Source organism: Sarcophilus harrisii, chromosome 1 (assembly GCF_902635505.1).
Source record: "Sarcophilus harrisii chromosome 1, mSarHar1.11, whole genome shotgun sequence".
Classification (NCBI taxonomy): domain Eukaryota; kingdom Metazoa; phylum Chordata; class Mammalia; order Dasyuromorphia; family Dasyuridae; genus Sarcophilus; species Sarcophilus harrisii.
In genome coordinates this window covers 274,053,649-274,079,018 of record NC_045426.1, presented here as the reverse complement: position 1 = coordinate 274,079,018, position 25,370 = coordinate 274,053,649, and the positions used below count along the sequence as shown (strand labels likewise).

The 25,370-nt window shown below is 32.4% G+C and overlaps 1 protein-coding gene across 4 annotated transcripts in view; it reads right to left on the bottom strand.

Annotated features, from left to right (window-relative positions):
- Nucleotides 1-25,370, bottom strand: part of SMG1 (SMG1 nonsense mediated mRNA decay associated PI3K related kinase) — a 111,950-nt gene that overhangs the window by 73,528 nt on the left and 13,052 nt on the right. For 2 of the 4 annotated variants that reach the window (XM_031942766.1, XM_031942770.1), the window contains exons 2-10: nucleotides 17,373-17,430; nucleotides 14,181-14,344; nucleotides 13,935-14,090; nucleotides 10,811-10,947; nucleotides 10,377-10,435; nucleotides 9,102-9,315; nucleotides 3,035-3,160; nucleotides 2,455-2,527; nucleotides 953-1,050 (exon numbers count right to left, since the gene is read on the bottom strand). In XM_031942766.1, the coding sequence (XP_031798626.1) occupies nucleotides 953-1,050; nucleotides 2,455-2,527; nucleotides 3,035-3,160; nucleotides 9,102-9,315; nucleotides 10,377-10,435; nucleotides 10,811-10,947; nucleotides 13,935-14,090; nucleotides 14,181-14,344; nucleotides 17,373-17,386 (1,041 nt within the window). In that variant the 5' untranslated portion in view covers nucleotides 17,387-17,430. The remainder of the gene's footprint in view (nucleotides 1-952; nucleotides 1,051-2,454; nucleotides 2,528-3,034; nucleotides 3,161-9,101; nucleotides 9,316-10,376; nucleotides 10,436-10,810; nucleotides 10,948-13,934; nucleotides 14,091-14,180; nucleotides 14,345-17,372; nucleotides 17,431-25,370) is intronic. The other 2 variants (XM_031942755.1, XM_031942760.1) reach the window with 1 other exon arrangement.

The window sequence follows — 25,370 nt, the reverse complement described above, 5'->3', positions numbered from 1 at the left end:
CCACTGAAAGTGAAAAAAAGTTTGTGATTTTTTTAAAAGTTTGAAATCTTGAACACACCCCTAACTACATGAAAAAGGGAATGAAGAGAACAAACAAGAAATAAGCTAATGCATTTGATTTAAGGGAGAAACATCTAAAAGAAAATACACAATAGGGAAGTATATGACTAAAGTTCAAAAGAAAAGCCCAAACTAAAGAACATATTTGTAACAACTTCAAATGTCATAATTCAAAAAGTGAATGCATAAGAGCCTTTAAAAGGAAAACTACAGCCATAAAGCTGAAAACCTAAAACCCGGGATTAAAGCCTTGGACACTGCCCAAGTTGTCAATTAAAGGCATAGAGCTTCACTAAAGGTATGATTTTTTAATGCCTCTACCCAAAGTAGCATTGGTCTTCTCCAAGTTAAGGAGTACTTGAGGATACACCAAAGCTAACCCAAATTCTTAAAGCTTAAGTTGTCTTTAACTTTATACACTACTAGTGTTACAAAAGAATTAAAAATAAAAACAAAAGAATAACTAGAATAAGGAGAATTTAGAAAAAATTAAGACACCATGCTGAGATTATGTTCTTTACCTGGCCCTAAAATCCCAAAGAAAATTTTGGGCCTACAATTTTTGGCCTTTTAATCTGACAGCAGCAAGCACCTGTCCCTGGGAGAGGGAACGTTAACATAATTCAGTCGCAATTTTAGGTTTAACTGAAATTTTTATTTTTCCAGAATTTAATTTTGGAAAAATGTTCATATGCAGAGTTAACAACTTAAATTACTAGGGTTAAAACATGTGCTTTGAACAATTTTTAATGTATGGAGAATCACAGATTTAGAGCTAGAAGGGACTTTTCCAATTCCTTCACTTTACAAATGAGAACTTTTCTTAAGATTTTTAAATATTTTTGCTGAAAAAAAAAAAAAATTTTTTTTTGATTCCTATTCACTTGCTTACCTCAGCATAAGCTTCCATATCTTCTAGAAACTGACCAAGAAGAGTAGTAGAAAATGCAAGATCAGCTACCCAAAATGGCTCCAGACTCTGTAACCATCCTAGAGAAGGTATAATACAAATTTTAAAAGAGAGTGACCAAAGAAAACATGTTACTTAGCTCTGACCAATCCTATTTTTAAATGGACCACTCTTCAATAGTATTATATTTTATGTCAAAGATGTAAAACAAATAATTTTAAATATATTGCAATGCAGAAAAGTAAACATAAAATCAAACTTTCAAAATTTAACATATGAAGCTTTTTGTCTCAATTCAAAGAATCAAATAAATTCACTGCATCTAAGACTTTGGTTCCAACTTAAGTTCTGCTGCTGATTTGCTAACTGAACTTAGGAAAATAGTCTAAAGAAATTGAAGCCCAAGTTGACTAATATAAATTGCAACCTAATTCACCTACTTTACAGGTTTCTTTTATCAAATAAGATAGAAAATTAAATTGCTGAAGAGAATGAGGCTTGAAAAATGTGACCAAAAATCAACAAATAGTACTTACTCAGCAATGTAATCAATCTGAAAGGGTAGTGTCTGTGTGTTTTTAAGCATCTGTCTACTGTCCTTATATCTGTCTTAATTTCTTGATAGAAGTGTTTTTAGTAAGCAATCAACTAATGACATATGACTGGCTTCTTCCTTTCCTTCTGAAATTTACTAAGTTATCAATTTTCAGAAACACAAATTCTTATGGGTTTTTTTTTTCCTACAGTGATCTCATTATCTGTTTAACATGAATAGTGACACTGATGTGACTTTCCTTTGAAAAAGTTACTACTTGCTGAGTGAAATGAGCAGGACCAGAAACTCATTATATACTTCCAACAACAGTACTGATTGTATGTTGATCAATTCTGATGGACCTGGTCCTCTTAAACAATGAGATGAACCAAATCAGTTCCAATAGAGCAGTAATGAACTGATCCAGCTACACCCAGGGAAAGAACTCTGGGAAATGACTATGAACCATTACATAGAATTCCCAATCCCTCTATTTTTATCTGCCTGCATTTTTGATTTCCTTCACAAGCTAACTGTACACTATTTCAAAGTCCGACTCTTTTTATACAGCAAAATAACTGTTTGGACATGTATACATATATTGTATTTAACTTTACTTTAACATATGTAACATGTATTGGTCAACCTGCCATCTGGCCTTCGGAAGGGGTGGGGGGAAGGAGGGAAAAAGTTGGAACAAAAGGATTTGCAACTGTCAATGCTGAAAAATTACCTATGCGTATATCTTATAAATAAAAAGCTATAATTTAAAAAAAGAGAAAAAGTTGTCCTTTACAGTGATCTCATTATTTCTACAAAGTAGATCAAATACTATTATTTATATTCAAGAAAATCAAGTACTTTCATAAAGCACATATTCTCCTTAAATCATAATATTTAATTTGTATAGACTAAAAACACTCTAAAATTTATAGATTAAAATACTTACCAGACACCTGCTGAGTCAGAGAAGGTTTCTGAGTGTGATCTATATGCCATCCAACTAATATATCAACCGTATCCTTTAAGGAGGAAAAGGGGTTTCAATCAATCTAAAGTTTCTGTGGATTTATTAATTTGCCCATTTTCAGTACATTTCAAAGTAAAAGAACATCTATTCCACCCAATCTTTTTTGTTATTATAAAAAAATATATATCAAGAAAACAAACTGGTAGTGTTTTTGGAGAACAAGACAAATTAGACCTGCAATTTTTTTTTTATGTAAGCAACTCCTTAATATAAAAATTTTCTCATTCAATTTAACACGAAGTTAAATGATTTTTACCAAGGATCACACAACTAATATATGTCAATTTAAATTGTCCTAAATCTAACCCCAGACCTATCTCTTCTATACCACAATGAGGTAATATCTCCTAAATTAAATATCAAGTTGTTAATTCATGCCAGCATAAAAAGGAGACACACACCAAGATAAACAGAAGCACTATGGAACACCAGTCCACAGAAAGCTGACTTTCATGGACCACTCCCCTAACTCTAGGAAGAAAGGAACACAAAAACTTACCCTAAAATTTGTGCTGAAAATATGAGGGTAACATCGAGCCACCAAAAGTATGCACTTCACACATTTGCAGAGTAATTCTGGTGTATCCACATTTTCTAGAATGGACTGTAGGCTGGTCATCACAAGCTTAAAAATAAAAATAACAAAGCATAAATTCCCCACCAAGCTGAAAGAAGATTAGGAATGGTACTTACTTAACTAGTTAATTGTGTGTCAATTACATAGGATTAGATTCTATGATGGTCCTCTTAAAAGAACTGTATTCTGAAAATATCTTTCCCCTAAGGAATCAAAATGAAGGGAAAAAAATCCAACATACTCTTTGGAATCCATTAGAAATATTCTTATGATGACTAGTGAGACTTAAAAAGATATGCTAAATAAAGAAAAGACTATATTAAACAATGTATTACATATAATTTTTACAACATTATTTTTTACTCAGTAACATTTTACACATCTACTTACTAACTAAATATATCTGAAGGACATAAGCAGTTTCCTTTAAGCTTAAAAACATATCAGGTTTTTTTTCTTTTCCCATAATTATCATATTTTGCTTTAAAGTGATTCAGAGTATTTAAGAACTTTCAAAAGGTTAAACTGCCCTTAAATCACTTTATTTCAGAAGAATTAACCAATAGCTCAACTTAAAAATAAAATAACTTTTTTTTGAGTCATTCAGGAATAAGCTTATTTAAAATATTTATATACAGAAGTAAAACAAAATTATTATACATTCACTATTCTAATTGCTTTATATCACTTGACTATTCTAGATATTTTATCCCATGATTATCTAAAAAAGACCATACAATCCCTAGTTAAATAATCTAATGTTCAATTTTCACATACACATGGAATTACCCATTCCATGTAAGCCAACAAAAATTAATTATAAGTACAAGGAATTGTGCTAAACATGAGGAATACAAAAAAAGGATATGAAATAGACAATCTCTCAAGCAGCTTATAATCTAACTTGAAGTAGGGGAAGTTATGCATAGAAGGGAGTGTTGATAAATGCAAAGAACCAGCTCAGATTGTGTTCTAGGGAAAGGCTGGAGGAGAGAGAGGTAGAGGAAAAGAGAGAATGAAAAAGGTAGATTTATGAGTAAAGTGGCACTCAAGTTAAAACCTAAGAGAAAAAAGAAAAGCAGAATAAGGTAGAGGGGTTAGTTCCAGAGACAGGAGATGACATGAAAAAAAAATTTACAATTGAAAAGTAGTAGTTAGCTTTGTAGTGGCTAGAAACTGGAAATTGAGGGGATGCCCACCAATTGGAGAATGGCTGAATAAATTGTAGTACATGAATGTTATGGAATATTATTGTTCTATAAGAAATGACCAGCAGGATGAATACCGAGAGGCTTAGAGAGACATACATGAACTGATGCTAAGTGAAATGAACAGAACTAGGAGATCACTATACACTTCAACAACAATACTACATCATGATCAATTCTGATGGACATGATTCTCTAACAATCAGAGGATCCAAATCAGTTCCAATTGATCTGTAATGAACAGAACTAGCTACACCCAGAGAAAGAACACTGGGAAATGAGTATGGACCACAACATAACATTTTCACTCTTTCTGTTACTGTTTGCTTGCATTTTTGTTTTTTTCTTCTCAGGTTATTTTTACCTTCTTTCTAAATCCTATCTTTCCTGTGCAACAAGATAACTGTATAAATACATACACATATATTGTATTTAACCTGTATGGGACTACCTGCCATCTAAGGGAGGGAGTGAGGTGAAGGAGGCAAAAAGTTCAGAAGTTTTTGCAAGGGTCAGTGTTGAAAAATTATCCATGCACATGTTTTGTATATAAAAAGCTATAATAAAAAATAAAATAAAAAAAGTAGTAGTTAGGTTTGACAGTACCCGAAAGAAAACAGTAGAAGCTATAGACCCTTCACAGAATGGCAGTAAGACAACAGATAAGAATACTGTAATGTCTAGGTACAAGGTAATAAAAGCTTGAATCAGGAAGGCTAGGAATTAGAGTAGGCTAGGAATCTAGCTGTACACACACACACACACACAATGTCATCATTACTAAATTATTTTAAAAGAAAGGCTGGAGATAGGTTGTGTATGATGGAGTGATTCTGAAAAACAAAACTGGATAGGAAAGAGGTAAATAAAAAGGAACAATTATATTATAAAAATGGGTCATGAGATGAAGATATAATGCAGAGAAAGTAGGTGAAGAGCTGGTAATGCTGAACTCCTATTCTCATCTAGATGGAAGAGGAAACAATGTGTACATTTGGAAAAGTGTAGAAGTCTTCTGAACATGAAAAGAAGTGAAAAAAACTGGATGACAGGATAGGGAAGGGATTTTTAGAGGGACCTGTAGATTGAGAATTGAGAGGCTGGGAGAGGACAGAGAAAGAATTTTTGGAGAGATGTCTTAAGTGGGAGGGTGGGGAGAGAAGACAAGGTAACAGGGATATGGTAAAGAGTATGTGAAAAAGAAAATAATGAATAAAATAAGATGACAGGAAATTCGCAAACAATAATCTGAATGTGAATGGGATATTTACAAAAGCTCTCTTTGTGGTAGCAAAAGAATTGGAAATTGCAGGGATACCCATAAATTAGGGAATGGTGGAAGTTGTGGTATATGGCTGTGATGGAATTTCTGTGCTATCAGAAATGATGAGCTCAAAGATCTTAGAAAGGGCTTGGAAAGACAAAGAAATAGTGAAGAGCAAAGTATACAATCACAATACTATATTAAAATGACTGAACAAATAAGTAGTCTTTATTATAAATAAAGGGCAATGAAGATAGATGTTATCTATATGTAAAGAACTAAAATAGATGTATAGAATAATCTATCTCACTATCTACCTACCTACCTACCCACCCACCCACCCATCCATTCATTCATCCATCTATAATGGTAGTCATCTCTTTAGGGGGGAAAAGAAGAGAAAAATAAATTGACATAAGTGTTATACATTTAAAAGGAACATCAAGTTGTATAGTTATCTAATTTCATATACAATTATCTTTTTTTATTGTTATGATACACACACAAACTCACGCAATTTCCCCCCTAACTATATGTAGTTATGGAAATGCTTTTTTGTCCCACAAATTAAAAAACTGACAGTAAAAAATGTTTATTCTCAAATATTCCCAAAGTGGTATTTATCATCTAGACAAAACTAAATCAAGTTAAGAAAATTTTAGGACTAGAAACAATTTTCTATTCAATTCTAAATGGCCTAGATAAAAGATTATCAGTGGATGACTGCAATAATTAACTTTTTGACTTTAAATAGAAATTTCCATCTGTGGTACTTGCACTCCCTCAAAGAATCTTGTATCAAATTAAATAGTGAAAATTTCTTGTTTAATACTTGTACTTTATTAATGGTTATGTGATCTATAACTATTTTGAGGGTAATTTTTTTATGTTGGTGATTTGAATAAGCATCATTAATTTTATCCTGAATTTAAGTAATATGTAATGTATAGAATATAAATTATATAAAAGTGTATGATTGTTCATGGAGTTGTGAATTGATTCAACCCCTCTGGAGAACAATTTGGAACTATGCCCAACGCTCTCAAACTGTGCATAATCCTTTGATCCAGCAGTGTATTCCAAAGAGATCATAAAAAAGGGGAAAAGACACATATGGGCAAAAATGTTTGTAGCAGCTCTTTTTTATAGTGTCAAGAAACTGAAAATTGAGTGGATGCCCATCAGCTGGGGAAAGGCTGAATGATCAGCAGAATGATTTCAGAAAAGTCTGGAGAGACTTAATAAACTGATACTAAGTGAAGAGTTAGAAGCAAAAGAATATTGTACAAAACAATAAGATGTGATGACTAACTCTGATGGACTTAGCTCTTTTCAACAATAAGGTGATTCAGGCCAGTTGCAAGAAACTTGTGATGGAGTGAGCCAACTTCATCCAGAGAGAGGACAATAGGGACTGAATATGGATTACAACATAGTATTTTTATCTTTGTTGTTTTTTGCTTGCTTGCTTTTTCTCTCATTATTTCCCCCTTTTTTGGTCTAGTTTTTCTTGTGCAACATGATAAATATGGAAATATGTTTGAAGGAATTGGACATGTTTGATGTATATTGGATTAATTTCTATCTAGGGGATAGGAAAGGTAGAGAGGGAGGAAGAAAAATATGAACTACAGAATGAAAATGTGTACAGAAAGAAGTTGCAGAAAGAATATAGTTTGGTTCAATTTTGTTGTTAATTCAGTCATTTCAGTAGTGTCCAACTTTTTGTGGCCTGATTTGGAGATTTCTTTGCAAAGATATTGAAGTGGTTTAACATTTCCTTCTCCAGCTCCTTTTTTACAAATGAGGAAATTGAGGCAGAGAGGGTTAAATGACTCATTCAAGGAGTCTCGCTCTTTCTTAGCTAATACGTAAGACCAGTTTTGAGTTGTGACAGATGCATCTTCCTGAGTAGATCTGGTACTCTATTCATTGTATCACCTAATTGCCATTAAATTTAAAAATATACTTCCTAATACTTAGGATTTTCCTAAAAAGGAATGAATGCCTTGGGAATTGGATCTTCAAACAAGGGGTTCACCACTTTTTGGAGAGCATTAACCAAAAAAATCTGTCTTCAGATACAAATTAAACTAGATCATCACAAGTTTTGGATACCTTGATTCTGAGAATTATCAAGTAATCCATTATGAGAGCAGTAGTGGAAAGATCTTCAATATACTAGCTAACTATCTGTCAGAGATGTTATGTAGAGGGGATTTCTTTTCATGTGTTGATTGAACCAAATGGCCCGAGATCCATTCCAGCTCTTGAGATCTTATGATATCACAGTTATATCTTGAAGAATACTATCATAGTACAATATTGTATATAGACATTAGGGAAAGGGGTTGAGCTATGTATGGGAAGGAATTGAAGAAGTAGAGACATTCTAAAAGTTTGGCAATGAAAGTTATAAGATAACAGTTTGAAAGAACAGCAGAGACATCTTTATCAAAAGGCAAGACCTATTTATGATGGAAAGGAGACAGAAAAAAAAAAAAAGATTTAAGATATATAAAATATGGAATATAAACAAGTTCCTGAAAAATGTGATACTTAGAAAAGAAAGGTCCTCGAGTCATTAAGAAGGCAAGAAATAGCAAGTATAGGCAGAGAAAGGCTATCTTTGACAAAGAGAAAATTAATCTTTCTCTACACTAAAGAGGAGAGAGAGAAAACCTAAGTAAGATCATTGATTTAGAACTAAAAAAAAAAAGCAGATAAAGTTATAGAATGAAATTCTTTTAAGAGTTAGAAGGAATCTCAGAGGTCACATAGTCCAATCTTTATCTGAACAAGAATACCCTTTACTATCTAACAATTAGTTTTTTAATCTTTTCTTGAAAACATAAAATAAGAAAGAACCTACTATTTCCCACAGTACCATATTTCAATATGAATAGTTCTAATTATTAGGTCACTTTTCTCTTTCGGGTCAGATAGCCTCAAAATCTTCTCAAGAAGTTGGGGGCTTTAGGAAATAAGTAGCTTTTAGTCACTATAAAGAATATGATACAAACATAAGAAATCAATATGAGAATTGGCATATAGTAATGGCAGCTTAGTTGAAGTGTTTATTTGGATGCTCAGGACTAAGAGTACATGATGAAAAGTAGGAATTACTTGAAGCTTTGGTTAAGAGCTAGCAAAACATGAAAAGTGTAAATCAAGGAAACATCAAACAGTTCAAGTGTGGACAAGAGTACATTATTGAAATGACTGACCACAATTCAAATAGAAAAGGAAACAAGACCAGAACAGTCCTAAGCAATACTACAGGAGTCAAATTCAAAAACAAAAATTAAAAGACTAAAGTACCGATTCCATGCAAATAGTGGCTTCAGTACCAAATATGATGACTGATATCTTTAAGAGACTCATTTAGTAAACAAATTATAATTTTTTTTCTTTATCTTTCCTCCCAAGTATGTGTTAGGTATTGTGGAAAATTTTCCATTCAAGTATTATTCATTTAATAAGTATTTATTTCTTAAAATTTGGTTTTCAGTCTTACCTGCATTACAGATGAAAAAGCCTTCTTTTCTCCTACAGTCTCTAGTGCTTTGTAGGTGGCACATAAGTAAAGAAGTTTAACTTCATCTTTTGCAGATGAGCTAAATTTGCTAAAAATCCATTTGAAGATTTTCTCAGCCTCATAGCTTAGGGAAGCACAAAGAAGGCCAAGAGAGTAAGCTCCCTCCTGTCTCAATTCTTGAAGCAATTTGCTACTGTAATGATATTAAAAGAAAAAGTTAGCTTCAGTTTTAAAAGGTATTAACTGAATGATCTTTTAAGTAAGAAAAACTTAAAAGTAATCAAAGAGTTGAAATCTAACCAATTTTAAAGGCAGCCATACTATATTCCCTTTACAACAGGAAAAGCATTGAATAGTTTACTATCCTCTGTTTTTGTGAAACAAGGAGAAAAGTTGTTTAATGCTAGCCTTAGACTGACTTCTAGCTTCAAATTCCATCTTTAAATAGAAATGAGCTACCAAAGCCATCTAAATCAGAAAAACTCAACTACATACATATTTACATTGTATTATTATAAACATACATACATACATATATATATACACATATATATATGTATATATATATGAACACCCCTAGAAAACAAAATTATGTAAAATCTAAACAGTAAGTGAAATAGAGTGACTAAATAGTAAAATTTAATTGAAGGTATGAGCATTGATTTAAGGATCCTGCTATTAATGAAATAACAAGAGTATAAAAAGCATTGCACTACAAGTCAGGAGACCAAAATTTTAGTCCCACCTCTACCACTAACTTGATGGGTCATTTCACCATTCTGGGTCTCAGTTTCTTCATCTGTTAAAGGAGGTAGCTGGATTAGATTACCTCTAAAGGTCCCCTGGAGTTCTAACATTCTAATGGTATTATGATCTCATGAGCTAGGATATAAAGTAAAAATCCATTAAGAGTTACTCTATAAAGCAAGACAAATTAAAGGGCAGAGGTAAAGTTAATGGTTCACCATGACTACTCGACAATTTTTATCCCAAAATTTGTTAAACCTCTACACCAATGGGTAAATAGGGAAGCACCATAATGATGAGCTCCCTCACCATTTTTGGAGAAACAGGGTAAACATCTAGCTCAAGAGAACTTAAATTAGAAGAATCTAGCAAAACCTAGTATTCTGGGTACACTGAAAATATCACATTGGTATTTGTTCTAAGCAATCTACTTTAGCTAACATTTATTTATATATATGTAAAAGTATTAGAAATAACATTGTTTAAAGTAACTTTATTCCACCTTACCTCTCATTAAGCACATCATGTATAGCTGCCAAGATATTATCTAGCTGCTTAACTAGTACCTGAAAAAGTTAAGAAAAAAAACGTCACATTTCTATTATTTTTCCCATTTTTATTACTTGAGAGTTCAATAATTTGTTTAAGAAACTTGATTATTTTCAAAGAAAATACATACAATTTAGTTCATCTCTACATAGATTGTCACTCACCCTATCACTGTCATTACACATATAAACATATGTTCCTGTCCCAAAACTCACATTGCACAGTGAAAGTACTGCAACAACAAACTAAATGAACCAGAGATTAATACTCTGATATTTTTCCCAAGAGAAAATTTCCTCCTTCTGCCCTTTCTCCCCCACCTCCACTAAAAAAAGATTTAATTATACAAATAAATCTTATTTTCATTTCTTGTTTAAAAAGAACAGACTGACCAGTTTATTTTCTGGTTGCTGAATGAATTCTTTCAATTGCTTTACAGTAGCCAGTCTTCGGTCTCTGTCATCTTCCCGGGTAATCCTCCGAAGAAGATTTGACAGTCGAGACTCATCAGAGTAAGACAACGATCGCTCTAAAGACACAAAATTATATTCCCCATAAGAATATTTATTTCAAAGTTAAAAAAAAAAAAAAAAAAAGTTGTGAACGCACAATTTCTTTTAGAAAACCTTTTCAGAGAAACAATTTGTTAAATTTTTTTCTAAATACAACCCACTCAGCAAACAGATGTGTTGTACATGGGGAACAGGAACCCAACAAGTATCAGGGACAATAAACAAAGCTTAATATCCCAATAGCTAAGGGAAATGTTTCTTTATATGTTTTTTAATTTCTCATGCCAGTCTAATTATTTACTACTAGGAACACTATTTTCACCAATAATTGTTAATTCTTAGTTGAATAACTGCTGAATACTTCTTTTCTACCTGTTTTTAACACCATTAAAAATGAATTATAACAGTTGAAAGAAAAATGATGAAAACCTCAAATCGGGTTCCATCATATTTTTAAGAGGGTAAGTATGCACCTGCTGATAATAACAATGAATAACTATTTAAAACCATATACACTGATATTTTATTCTTGAGACCCACTTCAGTTCCTCCAACAAAAGTTCCTCCAAGTCAATTTTATCTCTAGTAAAACAAATATGCCATTTAGTAATATCAAGAACACAGATTGCATTTCTAAATGAATTGCCTAAACAGCAAGACTGATAGAGATGGCTTAAATTTATGATGCAGCTAAATCCCTAAGAACTTTTCTTTTTTAAAAAAGTGATCTTAAAATTCTCTTTGGATCTGAAATTCTCTGATTTCATGCAAACCACCAACCCTATCCAGAAAAAAAATTTTTTTTGACTTTAAATCAGAGAAAATAAAATCAACTTAATTATATTACATAGACCAAGGATTCTTTAAAAAGGTGCAAATGTAATAAATTTCAATTAAGTTATAAAATATATGGAACTAAACTAGTATTCAAGTTGGAGGGGGGGAGGGAGGGAGGAAGAGAACACCACAAGTCTCAATTCTCTCCAGAACTCCTCATGGCAAATACTGTGCTGTGATTTTAAAAAAAAAAGAGTACTGAAACAACATGCCATTCCAACAAATCTGAGGGGGGGGAAGGAGGCGGAAATTATTTATATGAACACAAAGTTAGCATATTCCAGAAGAGTTTACTAAAAGGGGGAGGGAGGGTGAGAGAGATCTGGATAGTGGTGACTATGAAGATTGAGAAGTGTTTCTAAAGCCCCAATTTGTCTTTTTAAGACTAAAACAGTGCATTGTAAATTTACTTCATGCATTCAACAAATAGGGCAGGCAATAAAATTTACTTCACAAGCATAGAATGAACCTTATCTGGACAGAAAATAATACTGAGTAAGGGGGAGTCCACTATTCCTTTAAACTCTCTGCAATTCCCAGCACATATCTTTCATTTTATAACCAATGTGGAATAGTGGATACAATGCTAAATAGTTATGTCAGCAAGAACTGTGTTCAAACTACCTCTGATACTGTGAAACCATAAGACAAATAACACCTCTGAACCTTAGGTTCTTCATCTATAAAACAGTAATTATTGCTATCATTATCAACAAAATCTAACAAAAAAACACTACTAATTTTTAAAAGTCCTACATAAATTAATAATAATAATATTACTGATGATTTTGATGAATAGTCCCAACACTAAGGCTTTCCTCATACTATCTTAAGTGGCTTATATTTCTTTTCATCTGTCCAAATTCTACTTTCCCTCAAGTCTCAGCTTCATGCATGAATTCTTAGACTACTCCAGCCTACAGTTATTTGTTCCTTTTCTGACATAAGAATTCACTAATTTCACAAATGGTTCTTGATTTCTTTGTGTAAGGACTCCCTTTTAATCACACATTTATAGGTACAGAATGAGAAAATACCTGACAAAAGTCATGTAAGCAAAACTTATTTAAAATGAAATTTGCATTTTATTAGCCAAAACATCATCTACATGATAGTAAAAGACATGCAATACAATTTGTTCAGTCAATAGGAAACACCTTATCATACCAAGTCAGTTAAGGAAATTTGCAAATTTTACAGATTAGCGTTTCATTAAATCAATGAAGCTTCAGTCTTAAAATTTAATTCCATATCCTATTAATTTTTAGAATTTGAATTTTACTGAAATAAGTGCAGAAAATTCACCTCCAAAAAAAATGAGAAAATCATTTAGTACTTTATAATTATATCCTATAATCCTATATAACTCAGAATGGTCAGGTACTTTTTAAATGAAAATTAATTTTAAAGAAATGCTACACAAATATTCCATTCAGTTAAATTAAATAATGATAAAACTAACAATGTTTTGATCCTGTGGCTTTACATTCTTTTTCAACAACCCTAGACTTCTTTCTCTTCCCAGAGGTCAAGAGTCAAAAGTACTAGTCCACACCCATCAAATACAACAGAAAATGTCCAATACATCTCATCTACAGATCCCTGAAATTTCATATTGACTTAGAAAGAAACATGTTAACATTTATCTATGTCAAATATTTTTCTGTTACATCTCAGTGTAGTTCAGCTTTGGTTTGTTGTCTATGTTTGATACCTCTGGTCCACATCACTCATTTAGCAACTAATTATGTACTATTTCATCACACTGTTTATATGTCTTAATTTTTTTTATACATTTGTTCAGCCCTATATCATGAGTACATAAAAAAATACTTAAGAATGGGAATTGTGTCTGTATTCTTTCATGAAATTTTTTTTTAAAACAATGTAAGGTTTTTTATAATACTCAAAAACTGATTTAAAAAGATACACTTTCTAAACTTAAGGTTAATTATTTTAGAAGCACTTCCTTTCAAATAATGTTACATTTGTTAAGAACTATTCATTCTAAGGCAGAAACAATTTTCTCTGGTAGCTACACACTAACATATAAAGTAAAAATATCAATCTTCATATTTTTACTCTTTGGCTACATGATAAATTAGGAACTAAAAAGAAAAATAGTTCTGCACACCATATTTATTTTCCAAGTGTTCAGAATTCTTACCCTGTGATTTCCTCATGTCTTTTGTGGCTAAAGCACGATTTCCATGCTGAATACTGGTGAAATCAGGGTTGGTCACATTGTTAACTCTCAGCTCTTGCCCCAACGACTTCCGACCATAAGTATTTTCCCCAGATCCTCCATTGACACTGTAGCCACCTATAAATAGTTAATCTGAGTTTACTTTATCAAGTAACTCAATGTGAACTCACAATACTCTTAACCATAATTAAAAAGAAATATACATACCTTTTTCGTCATTTTGTATGTCAGTATGGACTCTGATATCATCGTGCCTTTGACGAGACACCACAGCTGAATTTGAAGGTTGCAGTCCATATGAGGCAGAACTGCCTCGATCTCTGGATGAAGAGTATTTTAAATTATCTGGGTCGGCTGATGCACTATCAGTTCTGTTAAGAAAACACACACATACACATATGTACACAATTAAAAAGGTTTCATCTAGTAATGTAAATATCCAGTCAAACTTAATAATTAAAAAGGTTTAAGGTTAAGATTTGAATTTTCCAAGTGTCAAATATCTGATTAATAGTAGCAGGCACTCAAAGTTAGCTCTTAATCAAAATGTCACTCATGGAGCTAGAAATATTGTTATTTTAAAAAGCTGCTGGAAATTTGAATGACTTTTCACTTGTCTTTTTAATATATGGAATGATTTATTATTTTTCCCAGTTAGAAAATACTGGGAAGAATTAAAAGAAATATTCTGAATCTTTTAAGTCAAACTTAGAAATACTGGCAATTAAGAAGCCAGAAGAGGAAGGTATTATCATCACTTTAATTCTTAAAAAAGTATAATACCTTCAGGGAAAGGTATTTCCAAATTAATGAATTCATGTCACATCCATTAAATTTCATAACAGTTATACTGGAAGGTCATATGCTATAAAATAAGGGAAAATGCACAGAACACTAGCATTTGGGAAAGTTTTACAAAACAACTGTGTAAAATTCTATATTTATATAGTGTAAGGATTTATCGAGGATTCATCGTAGAAGTCTGCAATCACAAAAAGTGTCAATTGAATATTAAAAAAAAAAAATCAAGGGGAAAAAAAAGTTTTAGTGAGGAAAAATTTTTTTAATTTGTAATTGCTACCTTTGAGTCGAGTCAATTTTTTAAACATTCTTAACCTTATTAAAAAAAAAAAAACTTTTTAGAAGTGAACCTGACATTCAGACCCTGGTAAAGAACTGTAATTTTAAAACAGCTTAAACATAATAGTAAATTAATGTTAAAAAAAAAAGGCAAGTTTAAGAATAAAACACAATATATGTATACATATATATATGCCTAACAAATATAACGAATACCAAGAACTTCAAAAGTTCCTTTCTAAAGGTATAAATAGGAAAAATCTGAATTTTGTTATACTTGCTACTGCTAAAATACCTTTTCCAAATCATTTTGACTAAGTTTGTTATTGGGAGAAATGAAAATTCTATTTCTAACTATTCTTCAGCCTTGGGAAGGGGTGGAGGTGGAGGAAACTTATAGGTATTTTTGCATTATTATTCATTTTAATTTCCCTTCAGGAAGAGTGGGAAAATACTAAAACCAAAATCTGGACAAAGTCTGTCACCTTATTCCATTTTGATACTAAAAGGCAATAGTATTATCTTACCCCTGTGATTAATTACATGAAATGTTAAACATATTAAATAGGATGTCTGCCAACAGGTTCAGTCAAACCTTGATGATAAAAAATTGGCTGAGTCTAATTAGGACTAAAAGCCCTCACATAAATCAAAAGCCCAATAATCTAAAATTGATAAACCCTATTCTAACTAAGATATAAGCAAGATTATACTCTAAATCTAAACTTTGACAAACTTTTTTCCCCTCTTTCAGATATTAGAATATAAGTCAGTAAGCTTCAAATATATATCATAATACCTCCAAATTGTCACAGAAAAATAAGAGTTAAGATACTGCCTTTACTTGACTTCTAACAATTGACATTGTGAGGTTACTTGCCAAATATGTCATAAACCAATGCTAATTTAAATACTTTTGTTACGTCATTATAATACTTCTCTTAAGTCACTAAATGGAACATGAAGACATTGAAAAACTTACCATAAAAACTTAAGAGTATGATTTAAAATAACACATTTTATTTGAAATTGTACCCACATTAATAAACCATGTTCCACCTATCATTCCTTTCTTAATGAATTTAACAGCTAATTTTATGTTTGTTGAATATTTAGGTGCCCTCAAGGACAGAATTTGAAAATGCCTTCATTTCCTGATGCTTATTTACTTTTATAAGTATATATTTTTATTTACAAGAAGCTATAGTGGAAAGAGTACTAAGCTAGTACTAATGAGATTTCATTCTAGTTCAGACTTAGCATGACTAATAACCACAAATATGAGCTTGGGCAAATCAGCCATCTCTAGGCTTCTTCAGTTTACTCATCTATGAACTCAATAAGTTGAAACAAATTATATTTAAAATCCCTGCTAAGTCTATAACTTTATAACTACATTTAATTGATATATTTAAATATTTCTCATGTACTACAGAAGTTATGTTCAAAGGGAAATCTCAAAATCACCTTCTACTAAAATCAACTCCAACTCAGTGAAATTATACATCCATTTTTATATGCACACACATAAATTAATCAATATTCATGTAACTAATTTTGTCATCCATTTTTGGTTTTTGCTCACTTTAATCTTATGTCTGAAAGGAGTTTTGGATTGTTAGTTTTTAGGATTGTAAGAAAAGAGATACTTTACTAAAAGCTCCTCTAGTTTTTAAAAAATACAAACTTAAGAATTCTACAGGCAATGAATATTGATAATTTCAGAATGAGGGCCTTCCGATACACAACTTAAAAAAAAAAACCAAAAAAAAAAAAAAAAAACTGTTCACGGGACTAAAGATTAGGACTTTTAGTCATATTCTAGTCTACCCAAGAAAACAAATTGGTGATCTGATTATGGAGTAATCATTCATACAAAAACTCTTAAGAGTTTCTTGCTAATAGCTTAACTGCCCCCTTCTTTAAAGAAAAGTAATTGGACATACTATGCTAACAAGAAAAGCTTGCCCAATCAAAGGGAAATTCAAAAGAAATTAGGTGACATTAAGATGATTACCAGGGTTAAAATAGAATAGCTGCAGACACAAAGTGATAGTCCCAAAGTGTTATGAGAGTCTAAAGGACAGAATAAGCTAAAATCTGGTAAAAGGAGCAGCCTTTATTTCATTGGGAAAAGAAGTCAGCTGGTAGAGGCCATGGAGCCTCGAAGAGATACAGAAATACTCTAGGCCCTTTAATTACTTTAAAAACAGTATGGAGGGGAATTGGAAAGGTAGAGTGTCCCCCTAAAAAAAACCAAACTGAAATTAAAGCTTGATGTACATGCCACAGTGAGAGGTAAGTTTCTAAATCTCATACCTCAAAAATCGCATACTGTAAAATATGGAGCCTTTGTGATGTTTTGCATCAAGTCAATCTGTAAGACAGTAGTTACAATATTAGTGAAGATAGTGGGTTAAAACATTTGTTGCTCAAAAAATTAATGCATATATGCAGCAAATAAGGCTTTGGGGTTAATTGATTTTGGCTTATATTAAACCTGTGCAGACTAACATATGGTGAAGCAGAAACAACAGAAAACACCAAAAACCTCATTATATAAAAATTAAAACATAAATGTCAACTATACACATATTAAATGGCAATACAGTTATACCTCACTTAGATAAACTTAATATACAAATGCGACTAGATAAAGCTGGGATTCATCTTTAGTAACCTAAAACCTTAAACCCAATGATGTTTTTAGGCAATATCTAATAACAGTTCTATTATATACGTTAGCTATTAAGTTATTATAACTTAAAGGGTCCTAAAAGATAAAGGGAACAAGTAAAATTTAAATTCTATGAAGGACTATTTTTCATTTCTATTAACATATCTCTCAGTATCTAGCACAGTGCTTTATTTGGAACAAGTTCTTACTTGATAAATGCCTGTTGAAATGGATTGAGCTGATTTCTAGAAGTTATGGGTAGAAAGACAGGAGATTTTCTCAGAAGAAATTCCTATGCTTTAGAGTGAAGAAAAAGAACTAGAGATCCCCAGAAGAGCTCTGCACCATTCCCAAAATACTTAAAAGCTCCCAATGGGATGTGAAACTAATTAGTAACTCCATAGAAGTTTTCAGTTTAGCCTTTATGAGAGATCTTCCTCCCGCCCCCACTTTCATCCCATGGGAACGCATTTCTAAATATACATCAAATGGGGAATAAAAATTCCTTCACACTCCTGTGTGATTCTTATTGAATAGTTATTAATTTACAAATTAAGGACTTAAGTGGTCTGTTTAAAAGGAAGTTTCCATAACAAATATGGAAATGTTTAAAATAACTGTACATACGTAAATCATATTTCTTGCTTTCCTGGGGAGGGGAAAAGAGAAAAACTTTGGAATTCCAAAAATGAATGCTAAAGATTATCTTTACATGTAATTAGAAAAATAAAATATTACTAAATGGGAAAAAAAAAGGAGATTCAGAATATATAAAAATATAAAAAAGGCTTCTGGTGAAATTTAACTCTTTATAGTCAATGGAAAATAATCCAAATTCAATTCTGTATAATAAAATTCAAACTTCACCATGCTGAGAGATCACAAATCTAAGTTTAGACCACTCCTGGAATACTAAAGATATTAAAAGAAAGGCAGCATGGTATAGTGGATAGAGAACCTTTGTATCCCCAATGCTTGGCAAATAGGAGGAACTTCAAAATGCTTGTTCAAAGAACTATACAGGCTATAATAGAATGCCAGACTTAAATAGTCAGAAAGATCTGAGTTCTAATCCCACTTTTATCAGTTACAAACTACATGACCCTCACAGGCAAATAATGTAAGTCTTCTCATCCTTACTTTCCCTATTTATAAGACAAATATTATACCTCAAGGGGAAACAGGGAAGGAGATTAAGTATAAAACACTTTGGTAAATCTTAAGTATACTACATAAATGTCAGCTATTATTATCATCATTATTAGAATGTGCCATATAAACATCTTACATAAATGTCAGCTATTATTAGAATTACTAAATACTACTGTCTAACTTGATAAAAGCTTTTCTTTATTCCTTTCTTCATACCCCCATAATAATAGCTCTCCACATCTATCCATGCTTCCTAGAAATAAAACATTTGTAAGACGATTTATTAAGTTGAAAAATGGCAAAAATTAAATATAAATAGCCCACACCACTGGCTGCACAATCAAGAACTCTTCTCAAAGTCAATCAAACAAATACTTAGCAAGTAAGGCTCTGGGGATATAAACAAAAAGTGGAATTTTACAGTTAGGCAGTGAATATAAAATGGATATATATATATATATATATATGTAGTAGCTACACAAATACAAATTCTGAGAATTGGAAGGAATCTCAGTGACCATCTAGATCAAACTACACAAAAAAGGAATTTCCACTATAACATTCCCTAAGTTGTCATACAGATTCTGCTTAAAGAGTTTCAAGAAGAGGGAATTGAGCACTTTAAAAAATGTAAACCATTCCATTTTGAAAGAGCTCTAATTGTTTGAAAGTTCTTCATTAGAAGCAAGCCTAAATTCACTTCTTCTAGTGCCGAGTCCTGGTTCAGCACTCTAAGATCAAAAAGAACAAGTCTAATCACACAACAGCACTAGTAAATACATCCAATTCCTTTAACAAATTCTCACATAACACAAATTCAAGCCCTTTCACCATCCTGAATGCCTACTCTGGAAGCTCTCCGGCTTATTAGTAATCCTTCTTAAAAAGTATAGCACATAATTGAAAACAATAATTAAAATAAAGTCTGAAATAAGAGATAAGAGTATAAGAGAACCACTATTTTTTTTTTCTATTCCTGGAAATTATGCCCTTCTTAATTCAACCCAATTATAAAGCTATTGTTAAGGCTATACCCCAAAGAAATCAAGGAAAAAGTTAAAGGATATACACCTACCATACAATATTTATAAACAGGTCTTTTCAGGGTAACTAAAACTTGGAAACAAAGATGTCCTATTGGGTAATGGCTAAAGAAATTGTACTATAGGGCAATAATGAATTAATTATCTTCATGTCCAAAGAAATTATGATAGAAAATTTCAGAGGAAACTGGAATCATTAGGAATTGACATAAAGCAAAATAACTAGAGTACTTTACATAATGACACTATTAAAGAATAAAACAACTCCGAAAGACTAGAAACTCTAATCAACACAAGTTTAAACAATGAAGCTAAAACACTCCATTCAGTACCTAATGGAGAGGCAAAAGTAAAACGTGTAAACATCAATTTTTGGACATGGATAATGTGTGAATACGTTTAGACAAACTAAATAGGCATTAAGGGGTCAGGGGTTTTTTGGTGCATTTTAAAAATTTGCTCAATGAATTGACTTTATAAGAAATCAAACCATTCTCCAATTGACAGTCAAAGAATAGGAACAGACAATTTTCAGATGATGAAATTGAAACTATTTCTACCCATATGAAAAGGTGTTCCAAATCATTATTGATCAGAGAAATGAAAATTAAGACAATTCTGAGATACCACTACACACCTGTCAAATTGGCCAAGATGACAGGAAAAGATAAAGACAATGTTGGAGGAGATGCGGGAAAACTGGGACACTGATGCATTGTTGGTGGAATTGTGAACACATCCAGCCATTCTGGAGAGTAATTTGGAATTATGCTCAAAAAGTTATCAAACTGTGCATACCCTTTGATCCAGCAGTGTTACTACTGGGCTTATATCCCAAGACATATTAAAGAAGAGAAAAAGATCTGTATGTGCAAAAATGTTTGTGCCAGCCCTTTTCGTAGTGGCTAGAAATGGGAAACTGAATGGCCCATCAATTGGAGAATGGTTGGGTAAATTGTGGTATATGAATGTTATGGAATATTATTGTTCTGTAAGAAATGACCAGCAGGATGAATACAGAGAGGTTTGGAGAGACTTACATGAACTGATGCTAAGTGAAATGAGCAGAATCAGGAGATCATTATACACTCCAACAACAATACTATGAGGATGAATTCTGATGGAGGTGGCTCTCTTAGGCAATGAGAGGATCCAATTCAGTTCCAACTGATCAGTGATGAACAGAACCAACTACAACCAGTGAAAGAACACTGGGGAATGAGTGTGGACTGCTTTCATTTTTGTTTTTCTTCCCATGTTATTTTTACCTTTCTAAATCTGATTTTTCTTGTGCAACAAGAGAACTCTATAAATATGTACACATATACTGTATTTAAGATATACTTTAACATGTTTAACATGTATGAGACTGTCTGCCATCTAGGGGAGGGTGGTGGAGGGAAGGAAGGGAAAAGTTGGTCAATCTTGAAAAATTACCCATGCATATGTTATGTCAATAAAAAGCTATAATAATAATATTTTTTTTAAATTTGCTCAATGAGGTAGAGGTAAAATAACTTCTGGAAGTTATTGGGAACAGCTAAGGAATAATCCCTTCTAAAATCTAGATATCTTTGTCTGATTCTAAAGTAGGGTGAGAAAATCTTGAAATCGCTAAGGAGAGAGAGAGAGAAAAGGAAGGCAAAGACAGAAAGAGATAGACAGTAAATATATTACATAAAGGGTTTAAAATGCCAAATTGAAGTAGTTTTTATTTTATTCTAAAAGCAAAAGGAACCAGTGCTTGAGTGAAGGAGTAACATGGTCAAGCTAGTCCTTTAGAAACTTCTTTTGGCAGCTGTGTGAAGGGTGGACTGGACAAAGAGATTGGAAGCTAAGAGTCCAAATAAGAAGTTGTTGCAATGGTATACATGATTACGAAGAGAATGCCAAACAATTTACTACTTAATCACTAGTTAATCTTATATTGTTCATTGTTTTATCATGTCTGTTAATGGCTTTGATATTACATCTTATATTCCTCCTCTTCCTTGAAAAGACCTTATTAAACTGTATCCTTTTATAACACCAGTCTTTATTTCTTTAATTTCTCCTGCACTAACATTATGGTCTGGCACATAGTAGGTGCTTAATGCGTACTGACTGGCAGCTCTGAGAGATGGGTGTGCAATAAAAATGGACTAGTGTATGAGTTCCAACTGTTAAAAAAAAAAAAATAACAAATAAGGAATGTGTAATTTTCAAAATGTAATGGCCAATATTTTGTATTTTCTTAAAGGATTCAGATTCCATTACATAATTTTGCACATATTCTTTTAAACACAAGAAAGGAAACCTAAAATATTAGACAACATATTCACTAATTAATATGCAGAAAGTGATACTAGTTTACCTTTATTGCCCATAACTTATTTAAAGAAATGTCAAGATAGGAGAATAATGCTAAGTTGTTAAAATGAAATTATTTTTATTACACAAAATTCAAGAGCTTATGTATAAAAATCAATGAAGATAGACTTAAAAGCTATTTGCATCAAACATTGCCAATTAATATCTGCTAAGAAATTAACACAAATACATACCCCCAAGAACTATTTTCCAGTAGCTATGAACATAGTTTTAAGAAGAAATGCAGTCACTAAACATTTACTAAGTCCCTACTACATGCCACATATGGTGCTAACCATAGGGAATACAAAAAAGAAGCAAAATACAATTCCTACTCCTTGGGAGTAATCTAATGGGGGAGACAACAAGCAACAAGAGGGATTGGAAAAAGATTTCTGTAGAGGATGACTTTAGTTGAAGCTTGATGGGAGTCAGAGAAGGAGAGCATTCTAGGTATGGGGGACAGCCAGAGAAAGGGGGCATTGTACTGTTTTTAAAATAATAAGAAGGCCATTGTCACTAGACAGAAAAGTGAGTGGCAGTGACTAAGGTGTAAGAAGACTTGGAGAGAGGAATGACAGCATAGGTTATGATGAACTCTGAACACCAAAATACAGCATAAACACAATGCAAACTGGAAAATTGCTAAAAGAATTTTGAGTAAGTGAAAAACCAATGAAGATCTAATCTAGAAGAACAGCTCATAAAGTTTATCACAAAAGCCATAACATATTGTTAGATTTTTGCCAGTGACTCAAATATTTCTGCTTAACCATTTTTTGTTGTTGTTGGTTTTTTTTTTTTTTTTTTTTTTTGTCGTCAGAAGGGAAGAAGGTTCAATGGTGAAGAAGAATTTAAAACAACTGCTGTCACCTGGCATCAATATTTTTAAGGAAATGAGTATGTGCTATATTTCAGCCTAACCATATTTAACAATTTCGAATAAAAAGCGAACATTTAACATTGTCTTTAAAGTAATTTATTCTCCAATGCAACCAGAGATTTTGAGTATCTGACTTCAGTAGACAGGCATAACTGAGTCTAGAACTGAAAGAAAATGCATTCGGCCATGTTGCACAAAGAAACAAAATGTCCCCCCTTTTAATAGTAACAGATAAAGTGTTACCTGTGTTTATAATCCTGTCCCGGCATGACTAAAATTTTGCTCAGAATTAATAACTGAGAAATAGTCATATCAATGAGGACTAATAGCTTCCTCTCACCAAGTTGCCAACATAGCTCTTAGCAGCAAATTTTATGAAGCAAAAGACTATGGCATCTGTACTTGGCCTTATGCTACTTCACATTTTAAACAATGACTTGGATAACAGCATATGTAGATAGAATATTTATCAAATCTATTAATGACACAAAGTCCAAATAACTGAAACTATGGATGAAAGTTAGGATCCAAAAAGATTTTGATGATATTGATCTGAACTTAATAAGAAATGTAACACTTTACTGTTATCCCTAAAGTTCCAAAAATCAACTTCACAAATTTAAGATGAGGGTATAGTAATTCGCCTAAAGAAAATCTGGGATTCCACTGGACTACTAGTACAAGGACAGTAAACATGAAGTCATAGATTTTAGAGTCAAGACTTGCACTTTGGAAATATCAGAAACTGACAACTGGGTGGGAGATGGATGGGAAGGCAGAGACCAGAAGAGAAGCAAAAACAACAACAAACAAAGCATTAGAATGGTAGTCATGTTAGTAAAGAAAAGGAGAGAAGAGGTTCATCATACATTATCTTTTTTTTTTTCTTTTTTGCTAAGGCAATTGGGGTTAAGTGACTTGCCCAGGGGTACACAGCCAGGAAGTGTTGTGTCTGAGATCACATTTGAACTCAGGTCCTCCTGACTTCAGGACTGATGTTCTATCCAATGCCCCAGCTAGTTGCCCCCATCATACATTGTCAAGGTAGAATCAACATATGTCAATTGATTTGATGAAAAGGGAAGAATAAAAAATGATTATGAGATTGCTAGTATGAAGGATAGAAATGTGAAAGTAGGAAGGAAGAGTTTGAAGGAAAAGAAGAATTCTGTTTTAGACTAGTTAAAGTTTGGGATACCTACAGAATACTCATTCATTTAAAGATGTATAATTGGCAGATGAAGTGGTATTCAGGGGAGATAGGAATCATGTACACAAAAATGAAAAATGAATCCAAGGTAGCTAATGAGGTTACAAAAATGATCCAGGAAAAAACCCTGTGCTACACTCTGCATAGTGATAAAGCAATACTGATGAACCCACAGAGGACAGAGGAAAGGCAGGCCAGGTAGGAAGAACATCAGGAGAGAACGGTATGTTTAAAAACAAAGTACAGTTAATTAATCAACAAGCATTTACTAAGCATTTACCAAGTGTCAGGCATTGCAGTAAGAACAAGAGTGTCAAATGTAGCAGAGAGACCCAGAAAAATAATAACTGAAAAAAGACCCTAAATCACTGGTGAGAACAAGTTCCTCCCTTCCTTTAAGTTCTAGTGTCAAGTGGCACCTGCTCTTAGAAGTCTTCCCAAAGTCTTCCCTTCAATCTCCAAGTGAAAATGACTTCTCAGAACTCTAACTTACCGGAATACTTGTTTAGGACTTTTGCTTCCCATTTGCTCATCACTTTGCTTTATCAGTTATTTGCATACACAGCAATTCACCCATTAGATAAGTAATCATGTAAAGTGCTTCCTTAGTATTATTTACAAGATCATATATCTTAGGAGGAAATGAACCTCATTTCTCAAAGGTCAACTAGTATACTTCCTCATTTTAACAAAGAAAGTGAGGCTCAGGAAGAATAAGTGATTTGTTCAAGATCAAACAGGGAACAGCCAAAGACAGAATTTGAACCCAGGTTCTCTCAGACTTCAGAATCAGTATTCTTTCCATTAAGCTAGTTTTCCCACTATTGCCACTGCAAGATTAATAGCTATTATCTTTCTTCCCTTTTGACTTTTGAGAACAGTAATTGATATTTACAAAAGCTGGTGGAAAGCTGGTGCATAACATATTAACCTGAGACCTAAAATACTAAATATTCCCTTATAGAGAATTCCAAATATTCATTCATCCAAATGGTCACTACTG